General features: G+C 52.7%; 1 protein-coding gene across 1 annotated transcript; it reads left to right on the forward strand.

Moving 5' to 3' along the window:
• The first annotated feature begins 7,397 nt into the window (after positions 1–7,397).
• On the forward strand, positions 7,398–9,796 carry LOC142073751 (exendin-3-like). The gene is made up of 5 exons (XM_075133897.1): positions 7,398–7,457; positions 8,022–8,124; positions 8,863–9,015; positions 9,141–9,209; positions 9,713–9,796. The coding sequence occupies exons 2-5, from the start codon at positions 8,024–8,026 to the stop codon at positions 9,720–9,722; spliced, it is 333 nt and encodes a 110-aa protein (XP_074989998.1). The 5' UTR covers positions 7,398–7,457; positions 8,022–8,023; the 3' UTR covers positions 9,723–9,796.
• Positions 9,797–13,496: the final 3,700 nt, after the last annotated feature.

Below are 13,496 nucleotides of genomic sequence, written 5' to 3' on the forward strand. Positions count from 1 at the left end.
GGGTACCCGGGCCATCTCTTGCTGCCCTCTGCCGCGATGCTCCATGGGGAACGGACGCAGGACCGGGAAATCCCTCACCAGAACAGGTCCACCTGGGGGGAAAACCCCCATTCTTGCTTCCACCCACCCTCCCCCAAAGATCAGCCACATCGTGTGAAAACAAGGTTCCCTCCCTCCCAGGCACATGGGGACCGCGGGCTCAGCACCGGCTGGATCGGGGCTCTGTTTCTGCTGCCAAGTTTCCTCTTGCTCAAACTTTTGGCCTCCGCTTTCCAGGATACAGCCCGCCGCTGCCCGTTTGTTCTTAATCACCCTCCTGCAAACAAGCAAAGTCCAACAGCCGTTGGGATAATGGGTCCTTGTGCTGCTGGGTGGTGCCATCAATGAAAAGAGAGGAGTAAGTAAAGAAGGGAAAATAAAAAAGCAACCCCGCAGCCCCGGGGTCTGCCTGACAAAGGTGCTTTGTTGGGAAAGGTCAGCTCCATGGCCGGGAGGGTTTCCCAGGCGCAGTCGCCGAGAGCGAGGAGGATGCAAGGATTTAGCAAGCCAGGAGGGGATTAGACGCAGCTTTGTTAAACCACAGCCCAGTGAAGGCCTCCGAACTGTCCGAGCTCCCACCCAGGGGAGATGCACGCTCAGGATTTGGGCTGGTTTACTCCAAAACAAGAGGTCCCCAAGCTCATTGCCTCCAACCAGCAGCAGGACGCACAAGAGCAAGGGAGGACGAGTCCTCGAGGTCCCTTCCCACGCAGCAAAACTGCAGGACTGGGCATGAGATCGGGGAACCGGTTCAGCTCAGAAACAACTCCTAAAAAATAACCACAAACCAACAAACTAAAACAAATCCTCTGGCACGTGTCCTCCAGGATACAGGCCCTTCTCTGCCGGCTTGACATTAATCCTGTTTGGCAAGACAGCAAGAGCTCCTTTGCCCACAAGCAAGGTGCAGCTGCAGGTTGATATAATGCCCTCTTGTGCAGCCTGGAAAACTGGAAAAAAATGGATGAAAACAAACTTAAAATGTCCTACACAATTTGCCTTTTTTAAAAAAAAAAAACACAAATAAAGAAAAATCAACTCCCCTTCCCCAACAATTCTTTCAACTTTTAACAGTCGGGATTTTTCTCTCATTCCCAGGAGCTGCATTTATTTGGTGACGGGGCAGCTGTTTTCCTGCCAAAGCAGCATCAGGTAGAGAAAACGAGCCCTTTCTCCACTCTTTAAAAAAAATTCCTTATTCTTTAAGCTGCTTATCCAAACAGCCAATTGCTTTCTCACTGAGAGCCGTTGCCCCCCACTTAGGGATCAGAGTCCCGAGGAATTATGATAGCTGCTATCAGCACCAATCACCATCGTAAGGGAAAGGGATATAAAACGCTATCAGCTTATTTTGTTAAAGGAGATAAGAAAACATCTATGGGTGTTTCACAAAGAAATGCCGTAAGAACAGTTAATCAGTGGATAAAACCTTCGTGTAAGTGGAATGTGTAAATATGCACCTGCTAGCACTAGTGACATCAACGGGCTTTTTATCTATAAGTCTTAGTCCTGGAGTTTTGCCACCTTGTCTGTGTTAGGATTTTGAGCTAAAAACCGCAGCTGAACGTCATTAACCAGCGTAGCTCAGCTCTCCCCCTCCGCAGGCAGCATCCCTGCGAGAATGAGCGCCTGTGCTGGAGTCCACTCGTCCCTTCTGTACCATTCAACCCCCGAATACTCATTTTTGCATGGAAACAGCAATGCATCTGAAGAACACACCTTTGCTCCAGCAGCCACCCCAACTTTCCAGCGGTTCAAGCAAAACCACGCCTTGTTGCGTTGATAAGACTCTTCCCCACCGCAGAGCGCATCCACCCGCATCAAGGTGGGCTCCAAGACTATCTGTAAATGAGACATCGCGCGGCACCGGGATCGTCAGGAGCAAACATCCAGCAGCAGATGAGCTGCTGGGTTCTCAGCTTGTGCCATTGCTATTCAGCACCAGCCCTACAGTCTCAAAACTGGACCAGAGCGGTCAGATCAGGTACCCACGAGTGCCAGGAGTGTTTCTACCTGGGCATGGGAGCTGCAGGGCTGAAGGCAACCCCTGCCCCAATCTGGTGGGGCCCCAATCCTTCTGTACAAGGCTTGAGCGTTGAAAGAAAAAATTCTGCACGAACATCTTGGAAAAAGGAGGGCCCAGACAATTCAAGTCAGCCAAAAAACAGTCGGTGCAAGCGGGCAGACAAACTTTCTGTCTCCAGGTGAAGGAGCTGAGGCCAAAGGGTCTGAGTTCTGCAGCTGCAGCAGGGTGCAACTCCCCGAGTTTATCATTCGACATCCCCTGGGGTAGATTGAAAACCACAGCCAAACATCCCCGGCTGAGCAAACACGGCTTCTCTATATAAACAAGCAAGTGAATCTTGAGGCATAATTTGTCATCTAATTGCACCAACACACCCAGGATTAATTGTTGCATTTGAATGTGAAGAAGTTTTGATTTATGCCGTGATCAGGTTTCATCAGCCGGATACCAACAATCGATGCCAAACTAAAAGCCGTTGCAAAGAGCCAAAGAAGGTCTCCAATAGGGGATTTTTTGCAAAGCCAAGGAGTCAAGGGTTATTTAATCACACACAAGCCTGCTAAGGGCCCGTAGAAATCGAGGGAGTGAAATTAGAACTTCTGCCACATTTGCTCCAGACTCTACTGAGGACTTTTTAACCCATGCACAATGGTAACTTGTCTCATTAGGGTCTATCAGATTTTTATAGCATTATGGGCAGGAAGAAGAGGCAGGTAAAAAAAATAAACCCGGCAAAGTTTTCCACATTTCAAAGCCGAGGGGACATTTAGCAGAAATAAACCATTAGCCACCACCTCCCTTTCTCTCAGACAAAGAAGGGTAATTTAAAAACCACCCTAACCCTAAATGAGGATTTTGGCTGCAGGCACATAACCACCGAGGCGTTGAGCCAAACCTTCCCACAGCCACCCCACCCCGTGGGCATTGCCCCAGGAGCTCCCCACGCACCCACAGCTTCGCTTGCCCAGAGCTGCCCCAATTCAGCTCCCGCAGGGCCCCAGCATGAACCAGCGATCGCTTGGTGCTGGGCCAGGGTGCCCTGAGGGACCGAGCCTGCTCAGCGCACCCACAGCCTTCTCAAAACCACCCAAGAGCGCCTGGCACAGCTCACAGCGACCGCTCTCCTCCAAAAGCGAAAGGGAAGCACCCACCTTTCGCTGCAGAGCATCTTGCTGAGAGCGCACAGGGAGCAAGGGGCAGCCGGGGAGGACCAGGGGGAGCCGGGGAGGACCAGGGAGCAGGGGCAGCCGGGGAGGACCAGGAGCAGGGGGAGCCGCAGGCTTGGAGACCACGGAGGGCTGAGCACCAGGCTCAGCCAGGTGTCCCGCATCCTGCTCCACCTGCTGAGGCTGATTGCTGGGGTTTTAGCCAAAGGAGGTGAAATGCAAGAGTCAACCCAGGTGAAAGGGCAGAGCCTCTAATCTGACCTTCTCATGATCCCCAGTGACCATCATTGATGAGGAGGAGCAGGGACACTCTTGCAGCGGTGTCACCACAGCTGGATACCCACCAGGTATCCGGATCCCAAACGTGAGAGCCCCATGCTTGACCCCAATGCATTTTGCCTGCAATTCCCCATCAGCTCACCCATCACCCAGCCCGGCACGGGTGCAAGCTGGTTTCTTGTCCAACCATCCGCTAATGAAACCACTTCCCCTTCTCCAGGCTCACGTTCAAGTTTCCCGTGTGGGAAGCACACCCTTGGCACCCAACGGCTTGCCTTGCCACGCGTGTACCACGGACATTTAGTGCTCATGAAGGGCGCTCAGGGACAGGAGAGAGATGGGAGCTGGGGGCAAGAGGGATCTCACACAGTTTCCTTCTGCTATGTTAACGGCAAAGGGAGAAAAGTAACAGATTCATCAAAAATGGAGATCCACCACGGGGTAGATACAGCCTGAGCTTGATTTCGGGAAGGGCTACGTGGCATTGACCCCTATTCTTAAGGGCTCACGTCTCCAAATGAGCTCGACACAGCCTGCCATGTAGCTTGGCACCTTCTCTGCATCCCACCACACTCTTCCACCCTGGCATCATGGGTCAGCCATGAGCACAAGCCAGGGGGCTGCAGGCCCTCGACTCTGCAGCATCAAAGGCAAATACTGTTTCCTGCCTAAAAAAGCACGCAAAAAGGGGAAAAGAGGCAGGAAAATAATCCACGTCCCTTCAGAGCTGCCAAAACACCTTGCTGGGAACGCAGAGTAGCTTTAATGGCCCTCCCTTTGCTCTTAAACACCTGTAAAGCAAAACACAGGAAAAAAGCCCAAAAGATGCTGAAACCGAAACCACGCGCTCGGCGTCACCCTGAAGGAGGTGTTTCAGGTTAAACCACTGACCCGAGAAGGTCTGTCTTTGCCCGGTTGTGCCTTGGCAGTAGCTACTGCCAGCAAGAGGCAGCACGCTCTGACGCACGGATATAAAATTTCTTCCAGTTGTGGTGGGCAGGGAGGAGGCCACAAACACCTTCAGCCATGGGGGAAACGAGAGCGGAGAGCGGCGATTCACAGGGCACCGGGCTCCGCACTGCAGCTGGGGCGGACACGCAGGGGCGAAAGGTTTTTCCATCCCCTGCTCTCTTGCGCTGGGTTGGACCTGAGATGCACCTCTGTGGGAAAGGAAGGTCTCTTTGCAGAGGATCCAGGAAGGTGAAGTCAAAGCCTTTATTCCTCCTTACTTGCAGTAAATCCCTCCAAAATGAACCATCACTTGGTATGACTGCACCTGCAGCTACAGAACAGTAGTATTGGAGCAGTTTGATGTATCTATGGTGACTTTGTGGTTGCCTTCAGGCTGTTGCATGGAGGCATCAAGGCATGGAGGCATCAAGGCATCAAGGCATCAAGGCATGCCAGCCTGACCCCATCGGCAGGGAAATCGAGCCCCAGAGCAGGAGCTGGCTGGTGGCAGAATGAGGCTCGGCAGGTCTGGGTTATAATTTAAGAGCAGGCTTATGCATAAAATCTTGGTTCCAGCTTGATTTTGGACAACCCAACAAGGCCATGTCCCACCATCCCCATCAGAGCAGCCTGGCTCCTCCTGCCTCTCCCCATGCTTGCAGAGACCAAGACTGGCAGAGGTGGGCAGGTCGGCCACACAGCCAGTCCTGGGGGGACCTCATGGGAAAATGCAGCGAAGGTTGGATGGGGTATGGATGAGTTTATCTGAGGGTTGGTGGACATGGAGTACAGTCCGGGAGTCTTCCCTTATCAACTACTTTGATCCATGCTCCATCAGCGCAGGATGCTCACGTGTCCTCAAAGGTGCTTCTCCAAAGATGCACACAGAGCAAGGGTTTGAACCAAAACCAACCCAACTGGGCTGTGCCATCACCGTGCTGCCACCGACAGCATCCCCCAGCCTGGGGCCTTCCATCCCCGAGGAGATGGACATCACAGCGCTTTGGTCCCTGCAGGGACAGAGCGGGTGGTTTGGGAGCGAGCGATGAGGAGGAGGCTGCGAGGCAGCTGAAGGGCAGGCAGAGGAAGGACGGGCAGAGGAAGGCTGCCACCTGCTGTCCGTAAAAACCTCCTCAAGTGGTAAAAATGGGACGAAATCCAGATCTGCATGTGCATCTTAAAACACAGCTTCATGCCCCCATGGTGCGGTCCTCCAGGGTGGGAGAGCCACCAGCAACTCAACCCAGGTGGAAAGGGGAAGACCACAGAGGACGCTTGGAAAGGGGAGACCACCACGTCCCAACAGGCCGGTGAAAATCACCCGTGGACAGTGGAGAAAGTGTCCTGTAGGACATTTCTCCGACTCACTCTGACACTGGGAGCCACGATTAAGAAAACCAAGAGGCAAGACGACAAGCACTGCGCAGGCTGAACTGAATTTCTCTGCTCCTGAGCCCCCCCACCACTGCAGATGGCTCGTGTGTCTTCCTGGGCCAGGGGGACATCGTGTCATCAAACAGTGTCGTCATGAGCTAATTTAGTGGCATTAATAAATATCCCATCCAAGTGATGGGTAGGAGATCTGGACCTCTCCTCCGAAGGTTGAGCTAATTAATCTCCTCTGATGTCAGGCTTTCTCGTAAGGCCATTGTTGGCCCTAATTAAAAGGCTCTTCAAGATGAGTGTCCCCTCAACACCAGCCATATTTTGACAGTGACAATAATTACAGAAATCTCTTTGGTAGAATAATAATAATTACTCAACCGCGAGAAGAAAGGTCCCAGGAGGAGAGGACAGTGGTGGCGGAGAAATCAGGACTTGGACCCCTCGTCTCTTCTGGTGGCTGATGTTGGGCGAGGGAGGAACATGGCCCAGCTTCCCAAGACTTGCTTCGCTCTGCCCATTGACCACGTCTCTGTGAAAAGGGCAGATTTGGTCCCCCGAGCGCTGAACCGTAGACGTCCCTTAGCCAAGAGCTCCCCAAACATCTCAGAGCTGCCCCAGAAGCACAGCCCTCCGAATCAGCAGCCCTCAAAAGCTCATCTGCCCCCCCAGCATCTTCAGGGAGCTGAGGGCTTTGCTCCGTGTCCACCTGGAGCTGTCAGCACCCTCTCCTCCGGGGCCAGATGCGATTCTTTAGGGCTACCCTTCGGTTTTGCTCTTCTCAAGCCTTTTTTTCCTTCGCTGGACTTGAAGATTTAAAAAAAATGAGCCCAGTTCCCAGGAGACGCCCTGCAAAACTATTGTCCTTGGCCTGATGAGTTCCAGATGTTCCCCCAGCTCCTGGGCTGCCCCTGGATGTCCCATGGGGAAAAACGCTGAGCCAGGTCTGCAGCCGCCCACGGTGCCTCCCGTCATCCCCCAAACGAAGAAATGATGGTGAACGACCCCAATTTCAGATCTGGCCTTGGGGAACAAAGCCAGGCGTGGATCAGCAGTGGTGCTGCCCAGCCGATGAGCTGTAACCGCGCTGCAGGAAGCAGCAGCAAGTGCTTGGGTGCCCAAATGCTCCTTTTAAATTTTTGCTTTTGCTTTTTTCTTAATGTTTTTTAACTCAAACCAAAGGTGTTTGAAAGGGCAGCCCTGCGGGCAGAGAAATCATTTCTCCATGCAAGATGTGCGGTGGCAATAAGGGGCCATCTCACCTGAAAGGAGGAAACCCATGGGTCACTCCTTTTGTCCAAGAAGTGGAAAAAACCAGAAAAGATAAGAGAAACAGCAACAACAACAACAACAAAAAAAAACCCTCGCTGAAGGCGTAAGCTGAAAAATATGGCAACAACTATATTTTTTGCAACAGCCCCACTTAAAAAATCCTGTAATGATTCATAATGACCCATCCAACCAAAACCAGGAGTACCGATGACCTACCCGTCAGCTTTTAGCATCCTGCTAACAAGCTTAAAAGCACTGGGAAGGAGAAGAGTTCAGCCACAACCCGCTTGAAGGAGGAAAATAGGATCTTGCTTTTAGGGGAGCAGTTGTCTTTGCAGAAGGTAAGTGCCTTTTCCTCCCTTCTTTACCACCAATCTCTGAAGAAATTAAACCAGAATAATAAAAGTGCTTGGTGACAGGCAACCAAAAGTCTGATTTTCAGCAAAGAAAGGGTGGGGGTTGGCATTTTACTCCCCCTGAACTGCTGAGGCAAAAATAAGAAATGTAAAACTCTAATTAATCAACTCTTCCGAAAGCAGCTTTTCTGAGCAGCCAACGGTCGGGAAAGTTCTCCAGCACCCCAGTGATAAGCTCAAGGCAGAAATATTGCTCCTAGATAGAAAAGGGGAGGTTCGTGATAAAGTTTATTGCGATTAATTATATCTCGAGATCACACAAACCCGATCTGGCGGCTGCGTGCCCGCGCCTAAGCAGCGGCAGCCGTGCCGGTAGGTAATTGCGAGGATGCGCTTTTCCCCTGCACCCATCAAAGTGCTGCCAAGACAGCAGGGAAGGAGGTCGTGTCCTGCTGGGTCTGCCCCGTGCCCGGGCTCCCGCAGGGGCTGGGGGGGGGCAACGGCCATCGCAACCCTGGACGTTTCGCTCTCGACTTCTGCCTTCTCCAGAAATGCAGGTGGTCCGGTGGCTGTACCTCTCCGGGCTGGTGTTTGCCGTGCTGATCCCGGCGGGGTGGCAGATGGGCCCCAAGGACCTGGGTGACGCGGCCAGGTACGGGGCGTTGGCGGAGCTGGCCCGGGGAGACGGCCGGCGTGGGCAGGGGCTGCGGGAGCCGCTCAGCCCTCCCCGTGACCTTCGCTGCCGGCTCTCCCGGCTCCGGGGCTATCGTGACGTGCCTGTGTGGTGTTTATCCAGGCGAGCCCCCCCCCCGGCTCTCCGCCAGCCCACGCGGGGCCGTGCCGTGTCCCCCGCCCCGGGATTTCTCTGCCTGCACGGGGACGCGGCGGGGCAGAGCCAGGACGGGGGCGATGCTTCGGGCAGGGTGCTGAGCCCTCCTCCATGCCGGCGGCCGCGCGGGAGGAAAACCGTTTGGGGACCTTCCGCCGGGGTGAATTCGTGAAAGGGGGGGCCCCGACACCAGGTCTCCATCCCGGAGCTGCCGGGGGTGGATCTAAGCCTCGGGCTGCACCGCGCTCCCTCCCGGGGCAGCAAGCAAGGACCAGGGTGGAGGCACGAACCCGCCGCAGCCGAGCAAGGCGTAAGGCAAATAATTCGGGATAGGCTGTTGCGTACGTTCGATGTCAGGAACAACCCTGGCCAGGCTTGGTAGACCCCCCCTGAAACTGAAAATTATTTTGATGTATTATTATCGCTTTTCCGGAGGATGCTCCACGCGGTGAAGTATTTCAGAGGACACAACCCCCGCCCCGCGCAGGGAGCGTGCGGGATCCCCGCGCCACGCCGTGCATTAAACCCCGTTTTCTTCCCCCGTCCTTCTCTCCCGAGCAGACGGCAGTCGTACGAACCACAAAGCGCCCGAAGCTTCGCCTCCAACATCAAGCGGCACTCGGAAGGCACCTTCACCAGCGACTTCACCCGCTACCTGGACAAGATGAAGGCCAAAGACTTTGTGCACTGGCTCATCAACGCCAAGCGGTACAGGTGAGGAGGGGAGAGGGGAGCGGGACCACGCCGGGAAATAACCTCCCGCCACGCCTCGAGCCCCCCGCGCCCAACCGATAATGTCGGTTGAGTTTTTCTCCCGGCTGTTTTCTTCTTTTCGGCAGCTCCACGAAGAGGTTCCTGCAGGAGGAGCCCCGCCGCATCCCGTTCCCGGCTGCGGTCCCACCGCTGGCGTAAGTCATCCCAAACGGCAACCGGGGTGAATTAAAACCGAAGAAATTTTAAAATGTAGCCACAAATCAGGGGTTTCGGTGCGAAGGCAGAGCGCGGCTCCCTACGCCTGATTTTGGCTGGCTCACGTGGATTCTCTGGTGTTTATTCGCGATAAAATAAAACAAGGAAAATTAAGGTATTTGGGGGGGGATTTAATAGTTTTCGATGGGATGAGGCTGTTTTGTTCTTACCATGCTTTGTTCGGACGTTTTACTTCATTTGAGTGTTAACGTGGTGGGATCATTTGCATTTATAGGGGCTAGTATCATCATCATCATCATCATCATCATCATCATTATTATTATTATTATCATTATCATTATCATTATTTTTTATTATTATTATTATTATCATTTTCACACGAGAAGATCACCGCCGCTGTTTCAAAGCTATTAAAATGATTTTTAGGGGGAGTTTCTATTCCGTGAAGCTGTTTGGTGTTTGTTTGCTTTTTATTTTTAAGGTACAATTAAATGGCAAATGAAGGCATCGGCTTTCCAGCACCCTCAGCCTGGGGGTGTCGGACCCCTCCACTTCCAGCAGCGATCGGACGCTCTGCGGGAAGGGTTTATCCCTCACACGCAGCCACTTTAACCCATTCGGTGCTTCCCAGTCACCTCCTCCTAAATTCCGCACCCGCGGCTCAGCCTTCCCTCCAAACCCGGGTTCCTCTGGCTTCGTGTTCTCCGGAACGGCTCCCGCGGCGCCGCAGGTCCTGCAGCTTTCCCTAAATCGTAATAAAGCCCTTGCTAAATCCGGCAGCTGCTCCCTGACGTCTCCAACCCTTCCGAGCATCCCATCGGGATCCCGCGCGCCGCTGGTCCCGGGGGATTTCGAGGCACCGGGCTCCGACCCCCGGCTTGGCACAGGTGCCCCCTTTTTCTCTCAATTCCTCGAGTTTTAGGTAAAAGGGCGATTGGGATGCGCCTGCCTGACCCCACAGACCTGTGCCAGAGGGGCTTTGGAAAGAAATTTTAAAAAAATATATGAAAGGTAACTAGAACCTGTTTGGATTTAATTTAATGCTGATTAATTGTATTGCGAATGGTCCAAAAAAAGCCCCAAAAACGCAGGGAGAGGAACTGCTCGCTCTGGGTGATTTTTCATGCCGGCACCTTCATCCCCCCGGTCCCGTTTCTGAACCCCCTGCACCACCCCAGGTCTGGCAGAGGTGACGTGTGTGACACTGCTGTCCCCTCCCTCCTGCAACACGGAGCTCACTGCAAGTAATTGCGGAGAAAAATAAAAAAGATTAAAAAATTAAAAATTATAATTAAAATAATTTTTAATTTAAAAAATAAAAAATAAAATAAAAAAAAGGAAAATAAAAATAAAATAAAAAATAAAATTAAAAGAAAAATAGAAATAAAATAAAATAAAAAAAAAATTAAAAAAAACCCCAACCCACTAATTTCAAACCTGGCCCCAATCCGCTGTTCCGGACCCAAAGCCCCGGGGAGATGGATTCCCCCCAAATCAGCGCTGCCCACTCCCCCATCACCTCCACCCCCCCCCCTTAAAAAGCTCCGAAGACGCCCCTGGCTCCTCTCCACCCTTCAAAGGACACGGGAGCGCCACGGCGAGACAAACGAGACTTTTATTGTATTATTTTCCCGTTACGTTCGATGGGCGACAAGAGAAAAATCAGAGAGACGCGGCTCTGGCGGGTGGCACCCGTCGGCCGACAGCAACGCTTCACGGACGGGACCCACGGGACGGTCACACGGATTTATGTTATTTGTGTTCCACAGAATGAACCCGAAATAAATCAAATTTAAAAGAAAACAAACAAAAAAAACCTCCCAAACACACAAAGATTCAAAGTGATAAATAACACAGATTCGCTTGGTGGATTCCCCCCCCCCCCCCTCGGTTTTATTTACAACACGGAGCGTTCCCAGACTAGATCATCTCTTACAATGAAATAAATATATTTCAGCATCTCCACAACAAAAATAATTTCTGTGTTTCTACATGTAGCACACTGGGGGAAAAAGAAAATAATTAAAAAAAAATAATGTGCCAGCACTTTATTTATTACCTTTTTATATCTTTTTCCCCCCTTAGGGATTCCCATGCACTTGATTTTAGGAAACGTTTTCAAGGGGCCCACGGGAGATTTGGGGAGCTGTTTTAAGGCACCGAAGATGAGGAAAACACCCAGCACCCATCCTGCGTCGATGGGAAGGGGGTTTGCTGCCAACTAAAGCATTCCAGGTCACTTCAAAGATTTTTTTTTTTTTTTTTTTAGTGCTAAAGCAACTCCAGGAACACCTTTGAGGGGGTTTTTCCCCCCCCCCGTATAATTTTCCTCTGCACGAGGAATTGTTAAAATAAGGAGCCGTCACGGGGTTTAGGGCGTATAAAGGGGCCGGCAGCCGTAACACCGGGACTCACGGCCAGCCCGGGGGGTTACAACCACCTTTGAGACGGCCCAGAGTCACGTTATTAAGCAAGACCTCAGCTTTCATTTAATTTCAATTAAAATAAATAGAGAAAAAAATTCTAGCCCTGTAAATAGCAAAAACAACGCTTCAAAGGGAGAAGGCGGCTGCGCTGGGGCACGTCGAGGAAGCCTGGTTTGCTTTTTAAATAAGCGGCGGCCAAGGAAGCTGCCGAGGTTTTGCAGCCCCTCGAGGCCGGGGGAGATGCAGCCCCCCGCAGAGCCGGACCCAGGCTGCTCTTCATTAAAACCGGCATCGTTTTCCTTCTGCGGTGGGTTTCTTTCTTTCTAAGCTGGAGAGATGCCAGGCACGTGCTGAAAACAATCCCAGCCCCGGCCCCGGACCCTGCCAGCGGGGAGCGGAGTTCAGCCTGGCTCTCTTAAATCCAGGAAAATAAAAAGGATAAAAAAAAAAAAAAAACCAAAATTGTCCTATATTAGAAGCCAAATAATTCCCTTTTAGGGGCAGGGCAGCAATAGGACTGGTACCACAACCACCCAGCTCCGCACCCAGCGCGGTTCGCTGGCTTAACGCTTATACGTCCACGGGAATTGAAGTTTTTTTCCCAAATGGTGAAGAGATCGGGGCTCTCTCTGGGCTCGGAGCAGGAGGCAGAGCCCCACGCTCAGAGCCAGGCAGCGGGAGGCAGCGGGGAGAGGACGGGCATGGTTATCACGGAGGAAGAGCAGCAAGAAAAGCCAGGCTTTGCACCTTTCCCTTCCTCCACGCCTTTTTTTTCGTTTTGCCTCCCCTCCTTTTCGAAGGGCTAAACCAGTTTCCTCCCCCTCTGCCAGTCACCGTGCCACGCTGGCACCAGCCAAACTACAGTTTGCAAAGCCCCGTCCCGTAGAAGCCGTCTGATTTTGGCCCTGCTTTCATCCTCACGGAGCAATTTCAGGTTTTGAGAGGAGCAAGAACTTGCCGTGGTCGTTTCAGGTCGGTTTGGTGCAGGACAAGGCTCCCGCGGGGGATGGGACAGGCCGAGGGCAGGAGGGTCCCTGCACCCGTCCCAGCTGGGCACGGGGCACCGGCTGCAGACCCCAAGAGCCTGGAGCACGTGCTGAGCCCGCAGCAAGGTGGAGGGGCGGCAAGGGGACCTTTTCTGCTGGGTTGTCCTCTCCTCCCAGGCTCCACGGCCACCCGACTCGACCCCACGTGCCTGGGGTGACACCGCAGCCCAACAACCCCCCCAAAATGCAAAAGGGAGCACGAGAACCGTCTCTGCTTAACAGCTTCTTCCTGCAAAGCGACAGGGAAAGGGAGGAGGAAAAGGCACCTTCCTGCTTTCCTCCTGCCTCGTCCCATCCTGCAAGAGAAAAGACTTTGCAAGGACAGGGGTGAAGAAAAACACCCCGGAGGGTCCCAGGGAGGTGAGAGAAGGAAAGCGGAGGAACAAGGGAGGGGCCGCCGGGGGCACAGAGCCCGTGGTCTCACCCGGCCGCTCCCACGACCAGAGGGCGCGTTCAAGGTATTCAATTTTAAGTCCTCCCTTATGTTCAGTTTACAGCCAGGGGACAAGAAGGTGGCATTTCTGCATTTTGCAGTTTCCAGGCTGATGGCAGGACGAAAGCAAAAAAAAAAAAAAAAAGGGATGTAAAACTAGAGCGCAGGGAGTAAACGCCTTTCCTTCGCCTTAGCCCAGCTGCTCGGACTCTCTTTACGCTGCCCTGCCACGGAGGGCACGGCTCTTGTACCAGTAAGACACAAGAGAGAATTAAAGCAAGGACCCCAAACCAGCCCAAGAACCTGGTGATGATGAAGCAGCAAGTGGAGAATGCATCAAATATAACAGAAAATTATTTT

The sequence above is a fragment of the Calonectris borealis genome, chromosome 30 (assembly GCF_964195595.1).
Source record: "Calonectris borealis chromosome 30, bCalBor7.hap1.2, whole genome shotgun sequence".
Taxonomy (NCBI): Eukaryota; Metazoa; Chordata; class Aves; order Procellariiformes; family Procellariidae; genus Calonectris; species Calonectris borealis.

Bases quoted from the DNA above. Each gene is read 5' to 3' on its own strand.
- LOC142073751 (XM_075133897.1), top strand. From the start codon at position 8,024: ATGCAGGTGGTCCGGTGGCTGTACCTCTCCGGGCTGGTGTTTGCCGTG. The intron at 8,125-8,862 runs GTACGGGGCGTT...TCTCCCGAGCAG, and splicing joins GACCTGGGTGACGCGGCCAG to ACGGCAGTCGTACGAACCAC. The intron at 9,016-9,140 runs GTGAGGAGGGGA...TCTTTTCGGCAG, and splicing joins ATCAACGCCAAGCGGTACAG to CTCCACGAAGAGGTTCCTGC.